This window comes from Podarcis cretensis (assembly GCF_951804945.1).
Source record: "Podarcis cretensis genome assembly, chromosome: 3".
Taxonomy (NCBI): domain Eukaryota; kingdom Metazoa; phylum Chordata; class Lepidosauria; order Squamata; family Lacertidae; genus Podarcis; species Podarcis cretensis.
The window spans coordinates 60,356,275-60,377,913 of NC_137172.1; the positions used below are offsets into that span (position 1 = coordinate 60,356,275).

The following is a 21,639-nucleotide window of genomic DNA, read 5'->3' on the forward strand; positions in this document are numbered from 1 at the left end:
GACATAACCAAATCATGCATAGCCAAATGACAAGATTAATGAGTGTTCAGAAGAGACATATCCTGTTGCAAGTTTGATTTAATTTATTGTGACTGTGTAGAAGGCTTTCATTTTCAGGCAGAATCAAAAATACCAGACATATCAGCGTGGCTCACAATTTACACCTTCAGCATATATCTGTTCTCTCTACCCTGTTAGAGCCTTAAGGGTGCTAAATACCAGCAAAAGATAAATATGGAAAAGCTTTCTTTCAGATTTGTGCTTAGGGTTTGTTGGGGGGAACATGCTGTCATAATCAATTCCAAGCCTGATGCTCTGTCAAGTATCTTTCCCAATAGTTCTGCATTTCTAAGGGCTCATCCATACTTTCTTTTCTGCCGGGTTTCTAGACACAGGTACAGTGGTACCTCTGGTTACATACGCTTCAGGTTACATACGCTTCAGGTTACAGACTCCACTAACCCAGAAATATTACCTTGGGTTAAGAACGTTGCTTCAGGGTGAGAACAGAAATCGTGCTCCGGTGGCGCAGCAGCAACAGGAGGCCCCATTAGCTAAAGTGGTGCTTCAGGTTAAGAACAGTTTCAGGTTAAGAACGGACCAAATTAAGTACTTAACCCGAGGTACCACTGTCCACACTTAAAGCTCTATTCCCTAACTCCCAGCACTTTCCCCACAAAACCCAGCTTTTTACTGCTGAATCAGATCAAATGGCAATTCGTTGAAAACCCAAATTTCCATTAATTCCGATTCAGTGTTAAAGAGCAGGTTTTCCTGTGGAAAGAGGTGGTGGGAGGGATGGTGCTTGGACACAGAGGTTTAAAACACGGACTTGTGCCTTGAAAGCACAGGGCAAAAAGTAAGTGTGGATGAGCCCTAAATTAATGCTGTAGTTTTATCCTACTGGCTGCACTCAGTACTCGCTGAAGAATGGCCAAAGCAGTTATGTACCAAGTCTCTCATATAAAAACAAAAACACAAAACCTGACAGCTAAATTTATTAACACAGTCAAAAATAGTCATTCTCTCATTTCTCCATCTTCTTTCACACCCCTTACAGTGTACCTCAGGTTAAGTAGTTAATTCATTCCGGAGGTCTGTTCTTAACCTGAAACTGTTCTTAACCTGAAGCACCACCGGAGCCCAATTTCTGTTCTCATCCTGAAGCAGAGTTCTTAACCCGAGGTACTATTTCTGGGTTAGCGGAGTCTGTAACCTGAAGCGTATGTAACCCGAGGTACCACTGTACTATAAAGGACATTGTTGCACCTTATCAGAACTTCACCAAGGTGTCCAGATAATGCACCATCAATATATTCTTTTGTACCTGTATTTGCAAGCTGCATGTTCTTGTAACCATCGATGGAGACAAGGTAGCCTTTGTATTCCTTTCCCCACTTCAGCTTCACCATCCCTGGATTCCCAGTCAGTCCATTCAGAAAGGGTTTTGAATTGAGAGGCAGACTCACAGCCAACCAAAGGGTGGCTACAAAAAAGTACTTGCGGGCAGCACATGTGCCCACCAAAGCTCTAAAAAGAAAAGGCACGGAAGTATGTACCAAGTCTTATACATCAGCAGCAGCCATCATATGTATATTGAAACTCACTCTTGATTCCTGCAATTAAATTCTCTACCCCCAGTTAGCCACGCATTTCCACTTGAAAATACAATTAGTTTTTATACATGATATAAATGCCAGCTTTGATTGATTTTAAGCTTGATTTTATGTAGATGAGTCATTTTCCTATTTGCTTCAGATACCCACATTTCATTTTAAAAAACAAAACATGCCTAGAATTATTTTGCCTGTTGCCACACATCAATACTGCAAAGACAGACAATATGAAAAATTAAAGAGAATGACTATCACATGCTCACTCTGGATCGTCACTCCCTTTTTCTAAAGGGCAAGCTTTACTAAGAACTTGCACGTTTAGTTTATGAATGCATCTGACCACTGGAACTCATCTGTAGGAAGAACATTGTGACCCTTCCATTTACTATCTCCATGCACCCCAAATACTGAACATATTTACTGCTGCAAAACATTCATTTGGTAGCTATCCAAGGACAATTTATTGTAATGCAGAATAGACACACATAGGACTGCAGCCTACCATTCTTTTAGGTGAGTTGTCAGAGGAATGGTTAAGAGATTATCAGTGTGGTGCTTTGTTCCTTTTGAATTCTACAAGTGAAAAAGACCATTTTTAATTTGAGACTACTGTAAAATAAAATAGAGTCTCATTTATCTTCATCAAGAATGGTACTTCAGAGAAGTCTACTGCCATGCGCTTTTTATTTTAAAAAAACTCTGTTGCTCAAACACTCCTGTTAGCTGCTTAACCACTTCCCATTAGCCTATGGTGGATGCTCTCTTTGGAAAAGCAACTTCCATGTTCAGGCACCATATATTCAGCCTAGCAAACAGTTGAGCAGCAGCCTCATATCCCTACTATAACTTTCTCACAGCCTGCATGCTCTTTATTACCGCTCACATTATTAGTTCTCTTGCCGCAGAACAGGCTCTTTCCCTGCAGGGGATCTCTGCACCAGACGCTCTGTTGGCTGTATGCATCACCACACCATTTCCTTTACAAGTATGCATCCCCTGCAATGCGATTATGGCAGTGATGGCCAAATTTGGCCCTCCAGTTGTTTTGGAACTGCAGCTCCCATCATCTCTAGCTAACAGGACCAGTGGTCAGGGATGGTGGGAATTGTAGCCCCCAAACAGCTGGAGGGCCAAGGTTTGGCCATCACTGCCATAATCCTATAATTTGTTACCTGGAAGTAAACCCCACTGAGTTGATCTGAGCTTGCTTTTGAGTAGTCATGTTGAGGATTACACTGAAAGTCACACTGAATTTAATGGAACTTGCTTCTAAATGCTATCCTCACCTTCCCACCCTAAACCCCTCATGATTTAACATTTAAAAGAGTTGGGTCCTGCCGACTATCATGAAAAACAAAAACAAAGTTGTTGAAATCAACAAACATTGAAATAAGAGCCCATAGAAAACTTAGTTCCCAATTTTAAATGGATAGCAACGTAAATTATGCTGGAATAGTAAACTAGGAAATCCTGGGCAACTTGTGCTAGCATGAGGTTTTGTAATGCACATACACAGAGACACTGACATTAGCATGTACCAAGATTAGAGCCTACTTAAGGGCTTGCCCCATTGCAGAGGACGCTCAACATTCACCCCCCCCCCCAATATTCTTGGAACCTCTACTTCTAACCTTCATTATTTCCTCTTATAGCAAACTCAGCTGGGAAGCATCATCAGGAGTTCAAGTGCAGTCAGTGAGGGGGAAAAGAGGGAACATCAGTATGTTTAAGCAACTCCAAGTTTTGCATTAGTGTGCTAATACTTGGGTGGCACTGTGGGTTAAACCACAGAGCCTAGGACTTGCCGATCAGAAGGTCGGTGGTTCGCATCCCCACGATGGGGTGAGCTCCCGTTGCTCGGTCCCTGCTCCTGCCAACCTAGCAGTTCGAAAGCACATCAAAGTGCAAGTAGATAAATAGGTACCGCTCCGGCGGAAAGGTAAATGGCATTTCCGTGTGCTGCTCTGGTTTGCCAGAAGCGGCTTAGTCATCCTGGCCACATGACCCGGAAGCTGTACGCCGGCTCCCTTGGCCTATAGAGCAAGATGAGCGCCGCAACCCCAGAGTCGGTCACGACTGGACCTAATGATCAGGGGTCCCTTTACTAATGGATTGGAGTATCCTGTAAGAAAGCATTGGCAGGAAAATAGAATTAGAGCACTCCACAATGTCAATATTTTGTTGTAGATCCTACTTGTTTCTCTCAGAAGATAATGGGCTCTAGGGTCAGAGTGGCTCTTGTCAGACATGTGTGCTTTAGCTTCCCTGGTTGCAATCATCAACTCAGATGCCTCAGTAACCTAATTTGGGCACACATATTTCCTGGCCTTAAAATTCAGCATGTAACAATAAATCCACTTGAAACTAAGTTACCGTATTTTTCGTCCCATAGGACACTCCGTCCCATAGGACGCACCTAGTTTTTTTGGGGGGAAATAAAGGAAAAAATTTTTCCCTTTATTTCCCCCCCAAAAGCAGGTCGGGAAAACCAAACCAGGTCGAGGAAGGGCGCTGCACCTCCCTGAGCTTGTGGGGCTGGCCGATGTCTGCCTCAGGCGGCAGGCTGCTATCCGCAGCGTGGGGAGCCCTGCGGGGAACCCCTGCAGGGCTCCCCACACTGCGGGTGTCTGTCCGGCGCGCGGGGCGCTCTGCTTCAGGGCGCCCCGCCCGCCGGGCGGCAGGCTGCTATCCGCAGCGTGGGGAGCCCTGCGGAGAACTCCCACAGGGCTGCCCAGGCTGCGGATGCACTCCCGAAGCGCTGGGCGCTCTACTTTCAGGGCGCCCGATGCTCCGGGAAGCAGGCTGCTATCCGCAGCCTAGACAGCCCTGCCGGACCTCCTGCAGGGCTGCCCAGGCTGCGGATGTCTTCCTGAAGCCTGGAGAGCGAGAGGGGTCGGTGCGCACCCACCCCTCTCGCTCTCCAAGCTTCAGCGAAAGCCTGCATTCGCCCCATAGGACCCAGATTTCCCCTTCATTTTTGGAGGGGGAAAAGTGCGTCTTATGGGGCGAAAAATACGGTACATTAGTAATGGCTGTATGTCACAAGATTTTGAATGGCATCTTGCAAGTACAAATAGGTTGAACGGCTCGAACCTTTCTATGGGCAGACAGGGAGACTTGCTTGCATGGAAGCAGAGTTTGAAGGTTGCCAGGCACATTTTGCACCTGGCTATTGACCACTTCTTGGCAACAGATGGCACCTGATGTCTCCACCATCTGGAGGTACATGCCTGGAGATCTTTGCACTAGCAACACATCCTGTAGAATTCTATCCATTATATTTTATCTACACAATCAGAATGAATTTCAGGAACCAAAAAGTCGTATTGAAAAATACTACTTCCAAGTTGTCTGGCCCAAAAATGGAACAAGGCATTCCATTTTGGTGATTGTGACCCTGGTCTGAGGAGCCATTTGGTGCCTAGTTTACATATATATGAGTTTCTACCACTGTGTGGAAGACTGTCTGCTCATAAAAGGAATAATCAGAATTTACACAGCCACCTTAGTAAAACTTCAGCTTTTTCCATTTTGGCAGTTTCTCCAAGAACGTATGGTTTCAGTACTTCACGTGATCGCTGTGTTTGTATCTTGCAATGTTTATATTGTTCTATTATTGGGGTAACCACTTCTGTAGAAAGTGCAGAGCAAAATTGTTTTGGACACACTTCAAAACATCTAGGGGACTGACAAAAGGAACACTGGTTCAGCGGGCTCCTTGCCAGGTAGGTTGCATTCTCTGCATTGTTATGTTTCGCTCTACTGACTTGCACTTCATTAACTTATGAAGCGCAACCAATTACAAGTGCATTTCATGGCACTGATTAGCTGAAAACTGAAAGGTGCCAGACCACAGAAAGATCAGACCATTAAGTAACACAAAGCTTTGGAGACCAGAATTTGGTTCTTCACACACTGTGCTTCAGAACTAACTAGACAAGAGACTTAAACTAGCCAATTCTCTCATCCTGATGTGATGAAAATACAACAGTCACAAAGGAATTCTAACCAGGAAGATATGCCCGTGTATCTCTGGTGCAACATAAGCCACATTCTAACTACTTCTGGCCAGGTTTGTGTTTTTTACCTGCGGTGGGTGGGGGGCCAGCACAAACCTTCACTAGCTTCCCTTCCACTGACTCCTATGTGGTGCATTTCAGTTACACCAGTGACACTGCTGGCATAAGAGTGCTGAATGAAGGCAGTTCTAGGATGCTGCATAACTTCATTTATCCCTGTCCCTGTCATGCCAATTCCCATATCTGACGCTGTCTGGGAAAGGTTAAGATGTGGAATATCTGAAACTTAGTCCTTTACCATCAGTCTCATTAGTACTGCCAACAGGTTGTCATTTTCTGTTGTTCTGTCGAGGAAAACAATAAACACTATTTAGATTTATTGTTGTAGAACAGCCTTAAGAGAAATAAAAATAAAAGACTACATCAAAAACACCCAATATCTGCAGATCAGTACATCAATCTGCAACCTCATCTTGAAAAGATAATTTCAATAGAACTCGATGAAACCCAGCATCTGAAACAAACATTTGCAACAGTTTGGCTGTCAGTTGAGACTCATATATATGTTACTGAACACTGGTGTTCTGTTTTTTTCAACCATTACACCTGGGGTGGGCAGGCTTGTCGGATGGACTTTTGTTTACTAGAAGAACACAAAGACCTACCTATCAGAATCAGATGCAAAGGACATACTGTTAAAATTAATCAACAAGTTCCCTCAGAGCACATTCTGAGTCCAGGAATTCTTTTTCCATGCCAAACTGTACCAAGTTCATAGTTCTTTCACGCAAAAATCCATTCCTGATTTGCTTGTTTCATTCAACAGCCTAATTTAGCTGGGAAAGTCATTTTACTGCTGCTCTTTAACAACTGGGTGTCAGGAACCTTTGCTGAGCTATTACAAATGAATCTGAGATCAATCATCAGACCCACTCCCCCATCCCGCCCCCAAATTAGGCAGTAACAGCAACATAGAAATTACAGGTGGTGCTTGTTAGCACTGTTAAATTATACTGGTTGTGTAAATGTAAGTATATGTAACAAGGACCATTTCTAGGCTATCAGCGGATTTGGAAAAATCACACCAATATAAATACCCCCCATATTAGTGACTGCTTTGGTAACACAAATGTTCAAAAGAGAAGTGACCAGCCTTCATTTTTAATCAACTATCAGAATGGAGTTTTTAACAGTACGTTTATATAAAGGCTGCTTTACACTTTTACAGGCTAGTATTTGAAGGTGAGCAACTTGCCTGATGCCACCCAGGTTAAAGTACACTTGCAAAGTTCAAATGCTGCTGCATGCAATCTGGCCTATCCAAATATGTCATTGCAAATCGGCCTATGCATCACCCCCAATTCGAAGCTGCTCTGCAATCACATCGATTCAACCAACTAAAAGGTCAGAAGAGCAAAAGGTTTGCAGTAATCACATTACTTCTTTAAATTAAGAGGAGGGGGGAATTGCAGTTATAGTAGCTTTCCCCCTAACTGACCCACTCTATGATAAATAGTTGCTGGACTCAGCTGTGGAGAGGGAATGGGTACTAGGAAGAGAATGCTGATCCCATAACTGGAAGGTTGTCAACTTGGCAGATGAAAAAGAAATCCTTCTTGCATTCCACTGCTATATAAAACAGTTTGTAGTCTTAAAAGGTAGAGCAAACTGGGAGCTAGCAAAGGAAAAGAGGAACCGAAGAGACTATTACATTGAATTTTGCAAAACTGGGAAGACTTCTCTTTCAAGACTACATCCTTGTAGTGAAGCAACTGAAAAAAATGCCACATCAAAAGCTCCCTGCAACTTACAGTTACTAGAAGTTTGTCTAAAACAAGAAGTAACACCTTTTATTGAACAACACAGCAACTGCCATAAATCATAAAGAATAACGCTCATTTCCAAAATCCAGAGTTTTTAACACACTTCACCAGAAGTCTGGAATAATGTAAAAAGTACACTTAGAAATATTTTAGTTAAGCTGATACTGATAACTTCTGGAAAATCCAGAATGCAACACAAGAGTAGAAACATCTTTGAAGCCCCACAACCTCCACAGCTGTCACACATGCAGACCTTTAACCTATGCCCATGTTTTAAAAGTTTACACATATATATACTTTACACATTAAGGCTTAGTACCTCTGCTTGTGTGTGGGTATATACAAAAGACTACAACGGAAAAGCATAGATAAGATATATACATGAAAAACTTTATCAAACTACCTCCACATAACACAAACATATGCATTGAGAAAACTGACAAGCAGAAAGTGGCTCTTCCCCCTCCCCAACAATAATGGCAGCCCCATTGGGGTAACCCCACCTCCAAGCAGCTCTGAGTGGCATATATGAATTCTACTTACCCTATTGATCATGCCCATCCTATAAGGCGAGTTAAGGCCGAAACAGAAACTGGCTGACCTAGATACACCCAGTGAGCAGGAATATGAACTCGCATCTTCCCTGGACAAGCCCGGCTCTCTCTCCACTATATCACACTGACTTTGCATCCAAGTAAGCAAAACCAAAAGCAAGCTTCTACTCAAGACCGCATAAAGCCCGCCTAACGAGGGATGGCCTCCGAGCACCTGCAGAGCGCCTTTTCCATACGAGAGCCGGCGTCGCCCGCCTGTCGCCTCCTCACCTGCGATGTCCCACAGCTGCAGCCTCACCAGGGTCCTGCTATCCCAGTTGAGCACTTTCAGGGCGAAGTCCACGCCGATGGTGGCCCGGTAGTGCTGCGAGAAGAGCTGGTGCACGTAGCGCTTGATGATGCTGGTCTTGCCCACGCCCAGCTCGCCGATAACCAGCACCTTGAACAGATGCTCCCGGCTCTCCGGCAGCCCCGCGCCGCTGCCGCCGCCTCTCTCGCCTCCCCCCGCCATTCTCGCGCCCCTCGCCTGCCTGCCCGCCTTGCCCCGGGAGCTCCCCAGCCGCCAGCGACACTCGGGGGGAGCCGGGCGAGAAGGGGAAGGTTCCGAAAGCTTTGCTGCTGCCGCTCGGCAAACTTTCTTTGTTCAACTCCTTCTTTTCTGGTGGGAAGGCGCGTCCTCCTGCAGGCGGCTGTGGAGAGCGAGGGAACCACCTGACCAGAGTCACAGGACGCGGAAACCCGGCAAGTTATAAAACTCCAAGGAGGGGCGGAGGCAGCGCAGGCGGAGGAGCAGCAACAGCCGCCGCCGCCGCCGCCGCCTCCTCGGCTCCAGCTCCTCCCCGCCTCTCAGCCCGACGCTGTAAGGCGCAAAGGAGGCGGGCGCCATTTAGCCCTCACGCTGCTGCCCTGTTTTGGTTAGGCCCCGCAGACATGGGACTAAGCCCCGCCGAATTCAACAGGGCGTCTTCTTCCACAGAGGGGAGGGTCTCGCTAAAGATAGTAGGGAGCCTTCTCGGGCTTAGGGTGCGAAGACGAAAAAGAGCCCTTGCGCCTTTAATAGCTGCATGGAAGGGGGAGCATTGCCGCGCTGCTTCAGGAGAAGCTGTAGCGGATTCCCTCTTCTGCACCACGCAGCTCTTAAAGCTGTCTGCCCCCCGGCCACATTAATGTGTCGCGGCCACTTGGATGCCACAGGATGGCCACTATCCTGTGAAACTTACTGCGGAATGAAGTCGGCGGGGTGTTCTTTTCAGGAAGCATGCATATATGCTCAGTCTGCAAGTGTGCTCAGGAATGCGGGCCTTCATCAGACATAAGTCACAATAAGATCTATCCTGTACAGTTGTATAAAATATTGCATTGACTGAAGTGAGCTGGGAATAGGAGGTGACTGATTTCAGGGTGAATATAAAATGCGCCAGGGTATGGCCTGGGGGGAATATGATGCAACTATCTTGTTGAAGATAAGCAGGTCTGCTCTGGGCAGTGCTTGGATGAAAGACTGCCTGAGAAGTCTGCCATCTTGAGTTCCAGATGGAAGGTGTTATGTACTGAAGTTCTCACCCTGGGCCAGCAGGGGGATACTGTAGATAGTTCAGGTCCACATATGCAAGTAAGGGATCGAAAGTGATGTTCAGTGATTGGATAGTTTTAGAATGTTGTTACAATTACATTGTTCTCATATAAGCAGGCTGACTGAGCCCTTCAGTTCAGTTCTGTTCTGGCCTGTGAATAAAGAAGAGCTGTTTGAAGAATCGCTGAGTCGTCTGATATGTTCACCCACAACTTAACAGAAGGAAACGGGAGCATTAATGTACTATGTAAATAAATACTAAAGAAACAAAATGTAACCTGACTGATCAGGATAGCAGCATGTCATTAGCAGGTAAGTAAAGGTAAGCACCCTTCCAACATTAAGCATCTAAACTCACAGTCCCACTCCAACTCATACCTCTTCCTCTTAGTCGAGTATGGAGTTTACTTTGTTGCTCAGCAGAAATGAACCAGATGGCATGCCCCAATGAATCCTCTTCAGTAGCAGAGGTGCTGGAGAATTCAAACTATACATCCCAGCAACCCCTTGGAAGCCACCACAGTTTTGAAATAGTGGAGAGGAGAGTGTTAGGAGATGGTTCTCAAAAGTACACAGCATGCTTTCATGATCCACCAGGTTTTCGGGGTAGTAGCTGTCAATGGACCTATTGTGAACAACTGTCACCTTTTAATAATAAAATGTTCATAACTACTGCTCTAATTAAATCACAGTGTGAATCACATTAAAAGGCATTACACAATGTAAACTAACAAGTCATTTAAATTTACTTCGGCAAATTTATTTAGGCATGGAGAGAGGAGAGGGAGGGGAAGTTCCTTTCATCAGCCAGAAGTTCTTGCACTAATGGAACTACTTTGGTCAATCACACCCATAGTTAAGCTATTTTCCAAGTGATGAATTTACTTTCAAATGTTAATTGTGTTGTACCTGCATTTAGACAGCACTTTATTCCATTTTCCGGACATTTCCTTACCTGATAATGTTTACATTTTATGTGAGGTTTCACACAATCTAAAAGTCGCTTCTGGAAATCTAGCAGAAGTTTGATGCTCCTTTTTGTGTTAATTGCTTCCAGAAAAAAAGATCTGTTTGCAACCCCATTAACACACAAAATTGTTGGAATTTTGCACTGTAATTCCCCACCCCGCTTTAATGGAACATGCCATGTGACAAAATTTGCAGTAGTATTCTGGTATATAGCTCTTTCCTGCAAGGGGAAACGAGGACCAAAGCATGCATGCATGTTATAGTTATGACATGTATAATGGCACCTGCTGTTGTGTCACACTAAACCCACTGGTGTGAATGAAAGTAAATGTGACATGGTAGTATATCAATCAAAAAGCCACAGTTCCATAGTGCAATGGGTCATGCAGTATAAACGGAAGGTTAGTCCTCGCCAACTGTAGCAACTAGTGTTCAGTGGCATATTGCCTCCAAATCTGGAGGCTTCATATAACCCTAATAAAGAATAACCATGTTATTTCCTGGACTCAATGCAATGCAGAGAGGAGATCAGTAATTCAGGGCAAGCTGTCTTATCATTCTCACCGCATAAGCCCTTACAATTGTTCATGAAACAAAGTTAGAAAACTGCTCAGGAACACACACAAATGTTTCATACACCTCATAATATGTGAGGACCAGAAATGTCTTTTTTGCAAGGTCTGTCATATCTACAAACCACATCTTGGCTTGTGTCATCTAACTTTCTCTTGAAACTTTCAGGTTCAGATGCATGACACACTAAGGGAAATGTTGCCAGGCAACTAAGAGTGCCCCAATAAAGTTAACTGAAACTTTCCTGTTTGCTTTCATAGGAACAGAATGTTTGGTCCAAACTTTCATTTCTCTTTTCATTATTGTTTGGTGCAGTCCTTTCTAACCTCTAGCAGCAGAGTACATGATTCTGTTTTCTAGCAATAAAATTTGCACTTGTCATATTTAATAAACACATCCTGCTTATTGGGGTGATAAACAATGTTGTTCATTTGTTTATGACTTTTGTTTTGTGCAAACCTGCCACAAGAAGCAGCATTTGATTTTAACAGTTAAGTTCAGGACAATCATAAACTCAGAATGATAAGAGCTAGTTTTACAGTGGGAATGAAATATACTTGAGGACAAATTGGAAGAACGAACTTGTCATTCTTAATTAGGGTCACTTGCTTGACAATGGAAGGTGATATGAATTTTAGGATTCTGAAGATTAGCATGCTGCAGTCCTAATGCCAAAAGCCACTGATGTTCTATCTTGTGGACCAAAGTCCTGTGACCTTGGAATTCATTCAGTCAATCTCACTGGTTGTCCATTCAGTTTCTTGCTCAGGCAGGAGCATTAAAAACATTGCAAAATATGAAAATGGATTTTCTGAGCTGGAATGATATAAATGAGATGAGACACTCTACTTGAAATGGGAATCACATAAGATAAGCACTAAGCAAATCACCATCTGCACAACTTGTGTGGAATAATGAGAACATAAGAAGAGTCCTACTGGATCAGATCAAAACCCTATCTAGTTCTGCATCCTGTTATTACAGTGGCAAAGCAGATGCCTATGGGAAGTTCACAAGCAGGACCAGAGTGCAACAGCACTCCCCACTTGTGATTCCCAGTAATTGGTATTCAGAGGCATCCTGCCTCCAACATAGCAACTGAGCCTGGTAGCTACTGATTGCCTTATCCTCCATGAATTAGTCTAATACTCTTTTAAAGCCATTCAAGTTGGTGACCACCACTACATTCTGTGCAAGCGAATTGCATAGATTAACAATGCGCTGTATGAAAAACTACTTGTCCGTCCTGATGGTCCCAAGTTCTAATATTATGAGACAGGAAGAAAAAACTTCTCCATATGTACTTTTGTATAGTGTTGTGTTAAAATGATATAAATGATACTGCTATACACCTGTATCTTGTCTCCCCTGACTTATTTTTCCTTCTAAAAAGCCCCATATAGAACCTTTCCTCAGATAGAAGTTGCTCCAGTCCTTTGATAATTTGGCTTGCCTTTTTCTGTGTCTGTGGTCTGAGAAATATGCATGGTAAACCATGAAGTGGTTGGCCACTATGGGGAACTGAATGCTTGGCTGATCCAGCAGTTCTTATGCTTATATGTAAGGATTTGGTACATACATCTTCCAGACAACTCTTACTCTTTTTAGAACTCAGCAACAATGTTACTGAATTGCATTGTGTTCTGAAAAGTTCTGTCATGAGACAGGGGAAGCTGCTTTAACATTAGGCAGTCTTGCTGTCTGGTATATTCCTGACCAGCTGAAACTGATTGCAATCATACAGTATCACATGTACTAAAAGCACATCATGTTGTGCATTGCTGGGCCTTTGGGCAAGACTTCATTTTCCAGAAGCTTCTTTGATAAACATTGTGCTTAATTGCCCTGTCCTTTAATGGCGTATAATCTGCCTAATCGGATTGGTCAAGCTTCAGAAAATTTTAACAGATGCCTCAGAAACTTCTTTTGGGCCACTGATTTCATGCGATAAGAAGTAGGAGGGTGGGAAGGATTCGGGTACCATTGAAATCTTTTTTCCTATGTCATTATAGACATAAGAAGAATTTATCATGATCTGAGGTAACGTATATTACTGTTTTTACTTTTTGGATGAATTTTTGTTTGTTTTTCTTTCAATAAAGCATTTAAAAAAATCTTTCCCCCTAAACAATATAGGAACTTCTTACACTAACCCATGAAATGGAAAACAGGTACAGGAAAACAGTTGCCAACCTTTTTGTGTGAGTGGACACATTTGGCACTTTTGGAAAGTGCCACAGAGTCCAGTAAAAAAAATGGTTGTCATAGGGTATGGCATAACTCTAAATGACTGCCATGTCTGAAGGAGCAGAAAGAGAGACAGGATCACAAAATGGTGCAGACTTCCTTCCCATCAGCCTACCAGTCAATGGTGGAAAAGGCATCCAACTCGGCCACCATCTCACTCACAAAAAAAAGCTCTTTGCACATATTCTCTGCTCAGAGTAGAAAGGAGAATGGTTGTCCAGACCAGTCCAGGCATCCAATAATATTGGGGCATGTTAAAGATATGCGTTCAGTGTAGGAGGGGCTAAGCTAGTGTAAATAGGCAGGAAGACTAAACAGTCTTCCTTGTATTGAAGGGATATCTATTGAGATCTTTTGCAGGCACTATAGGAGGTACTGGCAGCACACTGGTGCCCATGGACACCATGCTGGGGATCTCAATGCAGTTTCCGCTCATCTCAACCCACTAATGTATGTAAAGCAACAAACAAGGGAGAATATGTCTATGAACTACTATCAATCTCATTCCAGATACCGAAGCTGTGTATGGTCCATGGTGGTGCAGTATGTGCATTGCTCCATTTATAGTTGTGATTTCTCCTTTGCTTCTTCAGTCTTCTGAAATTTTCAAAACCCTATCAAGCTAATGTATCAGATGGAACTTGCAGTGGGTAGACCTCTACTGACTAAATTGCAAAGGACCACCTGAATGGGGGAAAGACCCATTCATGTCTAGCTTGGAATCGTGTGTAAGTTAGCGCATGTCGAAAGCTGAGTTCTGCTTAAAACCGGGATTCACAGTATAATATTCATCTTGACTGAGTGTTCCCACAAGGTACGTTCTGCATGAACAGGTCCTATGCCTGCAACATGCTCTATATATGTATTTAAAATGTGGTTTCTCCATTAATCAACAGTGGCATGCCATCATCAGCACCAGACACTGAAAATCGTTGCTCTGCTTCATAGACTGGCCATTCTGACAGTGCTGAAGGGTGCAGGGAAGCTTCTAGAGGAGCAAGTAGCATGAGTGTTGAAAAAAGGAAAGACACAGGGGTGGTGGAGCCAGCATTTTTATACTCTTCTATGCTCAAATAACAGCTTTCTCCTCGTGTAACCCACAGGAGGAAGCTGAGGAGTTGCCAACTTACTTCATCAAGAAAGGGAATGTCTCATACAGCTCAGAGAAGGGAGGGCTGGTGCTCCAAACGTTCCTGAAGGACTCCTGAGAAAGCTCTCCAGAAATCATTGTGACTTGGCAGACAGAGATTGGCTTAAGCCCAAATGAATGTGGAACACAGAAACATAAAATGGAACAATGCAAACAAAGACTGCTTAACATGTCAACAAAGTTGGGGGTTGGAGGTTTTGGTGTGTTGTTTGCATCGTGCCATGCGTGCTGTATCTTTTCACTGCTTTTGTGATTTCCAAGTGGATTCAGAGGCATTTCATCTGCTCACCAGTTCTTCTAGCTAATAAGGAATTTTTCAATGCCAAGAAAAATCAACATGCTGAGATATGCCTCTAAGATTTATCTTGGTTCAGAGTCTCTTGTTTTGAAGCTGATTAATTGAATCCACACCCCCATTCCATTAGCACCATCCCATACATCATCTTTCTGATTACATAAAGGATAGTACAGTATCTGGTCAGATAAGCAAGTGTTAGGGAGAGGCACTTGTTCCTGGAAGAGGCGCACTGAGCCAGGATTTTCTTCGATTGACAACAACTGTAGAGAGAGGAGTACTGTGTAGTTCACTCAATTATGCCATAATTTATTATTATTATTGTAATAAAGTACTGTGTCATCCTCAGCATCAATGGGCAGTTGTAGACTATAGATAACAGCAACATGATTTCTTCTTAACAACAAAATTATTATCCACCCTTCAACAGGTTCAGGGTGGGTTACAACAATTTTAAATTCAGAATTAAAAACAGTTAAACCATATTGCATTCACAAGAATAGAGTGGGTCCCGAAACACTTATCTCAGGTGTCAGTGGTACCTGTATTATTACAATATAGTTAATGAAAAATTGAGGCTATTACACCTACTTTCATGATTTCTATTCTATGCAAATATTCCAATGTTATTTAGTAACACACCAGGGTTATTCAAAGTGTGCTTTTGTCAATACTACTGACTAAGGAACCTCTGGGGTTTAATGGAAATCATAATAGGAAAGAAGAGGATATTGGAATGCCAATCACTGAAGAAATCTCTTTAACGTTAATAGCTTCAGGAGGCAGTCTTTTAATTAACAATACACTTCTCGTGAAATTAATAGGCATTACTACCAGGCAATTTGCCAAAGAGGGCATTTAAGTGTTTGGAAAGTGCAGGGCATGTCTGAGAAGCTGCAGCAATAACAGTTGCACATGGAATTGGCCACGACTGTTTATGAGACAAAAACACTCATCCATTGTGGGGCCATAGATATCATTAGACCACACCATCCATGGTGTTGGTGCTTTAGTAATTGGTGGAACAAAACTAAGCTCAGAAAGCACAGCTCCTTGCCTAACTCAAAACAACAACACTAAGAAGATAACATTGGGAGTGGAATGTATTCCTCAATACTAACACAGTTCATGTGCTCATCTGATAATAACAGATAGAAGAGGGATGATCTTCTTTCATCCAATGCTGGCTTGCTCTCCATATTCTAGCTGGGCAAGATGGAGGCTTGTCATGATATATCTCTCTGCTTGTCAGTCTGTATGAGAGAAGTCCCATGAGAGATGGGCAGGAAGGTTTACCTATTCTTCATGTCTAGAGTTTGGGGGCATGTCACATTTGTTGTGGGATACCTGAGTGCTCCTGACTGCATTTCTTTTAAAAAAACATATGGACAATTTACTACAGGTGAGCTATTCAGAAGTTTGGTGACACATCACATTATTTCCTTGCTGTTCTATGTGACATTCAATTTGATGGTGGGGCAATGTTCCAGAACAGGGTATTTTGAGAATTTTTGAAAAAGCAATTTCTTGTCAAGAATGGACCTGGGAGATTTGGTGTGGCTCTCTTTAATTCCTATATAGAGCTTTGAGGCATCCCAGTCTGATTGCTGGGATATCTTAGAACCAAGTAACCTACAACATCTAACATTTATTGTCATTTATTGTTTATTATTCTAAACTTTTGTCACCAAGTAGAAGAAGCCCATCTTGAACTTCAGAGTGTGGATAATACCATATCTTGGTTATTCAACTTCAAGATGAACAATGCTGGAATGTGTCAGACTCTCTTGCTTGGTTAATTGTAATGACAACAAGAACACAACATAGCATCATTTATACTGTCAAATCACCCACAGATGAATAACTTCCTTTTGTTAAATAACTTGGAGAGAAACAATAAGTGCTGAACTGACAATAGGAAAATACAAAAATTCTTCATTTTACATAACATATTCCATATTCAATTTCTCAGAGAGATCCACCTATTTCATACAGGGAACCTATATTTCTGAGAGAAAGAGTGGGGTTGGGGCCAGGAACAATATTTGGGGGCATAGGGAAGCAGCCCCAACACCCAAATTCTGGACCAGAATTGAAACCCAAATCCTACTAACTTCTCCCATTCAATTGCTCATGATCACCCTGTAGTCAAAACAGATATGGTGCATCTGAACTAGGCTAAAACCTAGTTCAGAAAATATACATGCTTCAAAACCACTTCTCCCACACTTGGAATGCCTGCCTACCTGCCTGTCTGCCTTCTTCCCAAGTCTCCTTAGGACCACAGCCAAAATTGGTTTGAATTCAGATATTGTGGCTTATCTTACTTCAATAAATGAAACCTCAGCAGTGAGGAATGATCCTTTTCTTCTGAAAATATGCGGGCAACTGTGATAAAACGCCCTGAGGCAAAAATAAAACCAATGACAATGTTAGTTAAACTGCCTTAACTAGTTGCCTAATAAGAATAGAAGAACCTGCTAGGTCAAGCCAGTAGACCATCTAGTGTGGCATCCTATTCTCACAGGTGCAAAGCAGATGCCTAATGAAAGCCCAAAAACAGAACCTGAGCACAAACTCCCCACTTGTGATTCCCAGCAGCTGGCATTCAGAAGCCAGTATATATCAAGTGCTAATATACAGAGAAAAGCAAATTGCACCTTAGGCTTTCAGGAGATGTATGATGACCACAAAGTTCTTTAGGGGGTGGAAATCATCCTGGTTATCCTTTAATATTTTGATGATCCTTCATCTCAGCAAAAGCCTCTGTTTTTATATTAATATGAGATTTAATTCAGTTTTATCAGCTGTGATCTGTTTTGCCGACTCTATTTTTTATAAATTATGTTTTAATATATTTTATATCTTTTTCTTTTTTATACCTGCAAACACTTCATGTGTCTGAAGTAGCAAGCTTGAGTCCACAAAGCTTTAGGACATAATGCATTTATTTGTCTTTAAGCTGCCACAAGACTGTTTCACTCTTTTGCTGCAAGATTCTAATGTGGCTACTCTTCTGATATTTCATACAATATGTTTATGTGCATATTTTATGTAACCAACTTTTATCCTGCTATTTTTGGTCAGTGGACCGTAAATGACTGACCAGCTGCAATGGCAATTGCTATGCTTTTGGACTGTATATTTCAAAAGGTGACGGGTTGGACTTGGAAAACTAGGTGTTTGCATTTTTCAGTTGTGAATGGTTAACCTCTCAAATACAGCACAGTATTACGAAAAGATGCACTGGCTTAGAGATGGAGAATATTCCCACATCCTAACAGAAATTGCTGACTTGAAATCATTGAAGTATTTTTTTTTTTTTTTGCAACCATGAAAATTAGAAAGTCATTATTAATGATGCAGACTCAATTTATCTGATTGAATACTATTTTTGAATTTTGCTTCAGTTGTACAGCCTTCTAAAAACTGGACAAGGAACAAACTATTGGGGTCTTATTTAACACATTAGATGGGTGGGAGGGAGAAGAAAAGTCTATCTAAAAAAAGCTATTCTGTGTATTCAATCTTCCTCTCTCTTTTCTATTGTCAATTATTCATTTGATTCCTCTGGGGATTTGTGAGTCCTGCCAATCTTTCCTTGCAGAGCTGGGGAGGTGTTGGGCGGCGGGGGGGAGGCCTAATATATATGCAGTCTCAATATTGGGAGTGTCAGTCTAGCTACCTTCTGTACCAGCAAACCTGCTTTTGACTGTAAATGCCCTAGCAACAAGCGCCCACCTCTTGGGAGATCACAAATGTCACCAGAGATATTTTGAACGCGTGAATTGCCAAGGATTTCACCCCCAAGGCAACAGGAAGCAAAACGCTGAGGAATCAGCCTGAGGTTTGTGTAAAGGTGAAAACTACAATAAGTCTTACCCAGGGCACACACATTCCTGTTTCCAGTCAGCAGCTCTAAGCAGGAATAACATGGTTTTTTTTCCCTGTGAGGATTTTGGAGGAAGAGATGTGAAGACAACATTTTCATGACAAATAACACATTTTTGGACTCAGTATGGCAATATGTGATTGAAGACAGAGGAGTCCCTTCAAAAGAGTGGCTCGGGAGACCCAGCCAGATGGGTGGGATATAAATAATAACATTATTATTTGTTATGAACTCAAGTTCTCACCCTGGGACAGCAGGGGGATACTGTAGATAGTTATGCAAATGAAGGATCGAAAAGTGACGTTCAGTGATTGGATAGTTTTGTATGCAAATGAAGGATCGAAAAGTGACATTCAGTGATTGGATAGTTTTAGAAAATGGCAACAGTTGCATTGTTCTGGAGCTCTATATAAGAAGGCTGACTGAGCTCCTCAGCCTAGTTCTGTTCTGGCATCTGAATAAAGAAGAGCTGTTTAAAGAATCGCTGTGTCGTCTGACATGTTCGCCCACAACTTAACATTATTATTATAAATGTATTTTTCTGGCAGGGCTCAAGTTAGGGTGGCTACCCAGGCATTGTCAAAAAGAGTTCCATAAAATCTGTGGGTGCTAATTCATATGTGTAAATACAAATGTAGAAATAATGATGTTTATTTAAATAGAAATATAATACATCTCAGCCCTTTCTCCCTAGTCTTATGGTTCTTTATCTTTAAGGAACCCCTCAAATAGAGTACTGTCTACATGCTACTTAGGGAGAAATGGGGAATGCTGGTGGTGATGATAGAGAGGTAATCTACTGATGATGATGATATTATTATTATTATTATTATTATTATTATACTACCCTTCATCCATAGATCTCAGGGTGATTCACAGGATAAAAATGCAAACTAAAAACATGACAATTGAGCAAAGTGATAGAGGACACACAGGTGTCTCTGCATAAATCAGTTTTGTACTAGATATTCCCCGCGCAGGTGGACCACAATTTTCATGAAATGTGCAACCTGCCTAATATTGTTCTGAAATGCTCAGAAGCAACTTTCAGTCAGAGCAAACAATAATTTTGTCCACTCGGTCTACTTGGGCTGGATCTAGACACATCAAAGAAGTGATTCAGTTAAACACATTGTAAACTTCCTACAGGGAAATCCCGTTGGTGAAAGATGGGGTTCCACAGTGCCATCTGGTGTCACAGTGTTATAACGCATATAAAGCACTTAATCTTTATGAATGTAGTTGGTCTACAGACTTTGAACAACTAAGTACAGTGTAGGGCTCTCATGACAACCACAGCAAAAACAAAAAATGGGTGGGGGAGAGACAAAATGCTTCTGAGCTAGATGTCATAAGGCCTATTTCTCAGGGGTCAGTCCAGCCCCTTCAGAATAATTGACAGTCATTCCAAAAGGCAAAATATATATATTTTTTTGCACATATTTCTTGGGTGCCTCTTCCCCCACCCACCCTTTAGTTTCTCTATTCCTTCCCCCCCCCAAAATGAGTGTGCATTTCTTAAAGCAAATATAACTTATTTCTTCTTCTTCTTTTTATGCTTCCTCCGCTAATAATCTCCTACTCTCTGATAATGTCACAGTAAATGGTGCTGAAATACTTTCTGTAAATTGTCTTGATATTTTTCTGAGGCTTAGTACATTTTCCATGGCTTCATGATAACTGCAACTGCCTGTAGGCAAAGTTCAAAAGCTCAAGCTGTTGTGGGGAGGGGTTCCACACCAGTAATTTGGCCTGCTTAAATGTTTTTGCTCTGCAAACAAACTTAATCTGATTTTTGTATTTTATCTCTTTTATTGGGTTCTGTGGGCACTTCTGAAGAAGGAAGAGATCACATTGCTACTGCTTGCTTGTAGGTTTGTGGGCTCTCCCTTGTTTATCATCTTTAGGGAGTCAGTTTAGAAACTCTTGAAAGCTTTTGTTCCCACATCAGGGCCATTTATTATATAATAAATATATTCCATATTTTGATTGCTTGTATTATAGCAGCAATCATTGGTATTTAATTAGAGCTTACCCTGATTTTTCATGAATGCTGGTTGGAATTTGAGATATTGTTCAAACTAATATTTTGAGCCAGTCCCAATTTGTGTGAGAAACAAACTACTTTGACCTCATAGATACAATTTGGCACACATACAGCAAGTAGCGGTACAGATGTTGGTTGTTTTGTTACTTCAGTTTGAAATGCCCCACCCTACTCACTTTTCTTTTATAATAAGATGGTACTATAAATTAACCATTCTTATGTCTATTTCACAGATAATGCAAGTCAAACGTATGCATGTTTTCTCAGAAATAAGCCACGCTAAGCTTTAATGCATGACAAGCTATACCTGCTGAAATTGTGTGCTTAGCCTACACAACTATTAAAGGTTGCAGGACTCCATGGTTGTTGTTGTTTTCAGCCTTGCCACTGTAAGCAGTAGGACTACACTGGACATTTGATCCTCAGTCCCTTTATTTACATCATACTTTGGACAATTTGTGCAGGTCAGAAGCAGATGCTATAGAATTGGATGGGCTAGTGGCTTTGCTGAGCATAAGGCAGCTTTATATATCCGTAAGGGAATTATTCAGCTTCTTTTCTAATGCTGCAAATTGGACTGTACAATGTGCTACTACTCCTATTAGTCATCCCAGACAATGAGCAAGACATGCTGTGGTTAAGGGCATCTTTTTTTATTAGACCAACTGCTGTTAGTTAGTTTGCAAGCTTTCCAAAGAGATCTGCTCTTAACATCTCATTTGCGAAAGTAGCTGGACTCTCAAAGGCTCTGGGCTCTGTTCCAGAAGATGATGATGTAATAATCACATACATCACTTGCCAGCAGGATGTTTTTTTGTTTTTCAAGAAGTGTCTGTTAAATACCTCATTAAGAAAGGCATGCTGTAGGCTGGCTGCTTCTT

General features: G+C 42.1%; 1 protein-coding gene and 1 long non-coding RNA gene across 2 annotated transcripts in view; one reads left to right on the plus strand and one right to left on the minus strand.

The window, feature by feature from the left end:
* RAB32 (RAB32, member RAS oncogene family) overlaps positions 1-8,741 on the minus strand; it is a 28,671-nt gene extending 19,930 nt beyond the window's left edge. The window contains exon 1 of the mRNA XM_079970876.1: positions 8,283-8,741. Coding sequence (XP_079827002.1) covers positions 8,283-8,523 — 241 coding nt within the window. The 5' untranslated portion in view covers positions 8,524-8,741. The remainder of the gene's footprint in view (positions 1-8,282) is intronic.
* Positions 8,742-9,810: 1,069 nt separating this feature from the next.
* On the plus strand, positions 9,811-15,060 carry LOC307213154. Its single transcript, XR_013837420.1, has 3 exons — positions 9,811-9,897; positions 13,968-14,102; positions 14,478-15,060. It is a non-coding gene; the product is annotated as an uncharacterized lncRNA (long non-coding RNA).
* Positions 15,061-21,639: the final 6,579 nt, after the last annotated feature.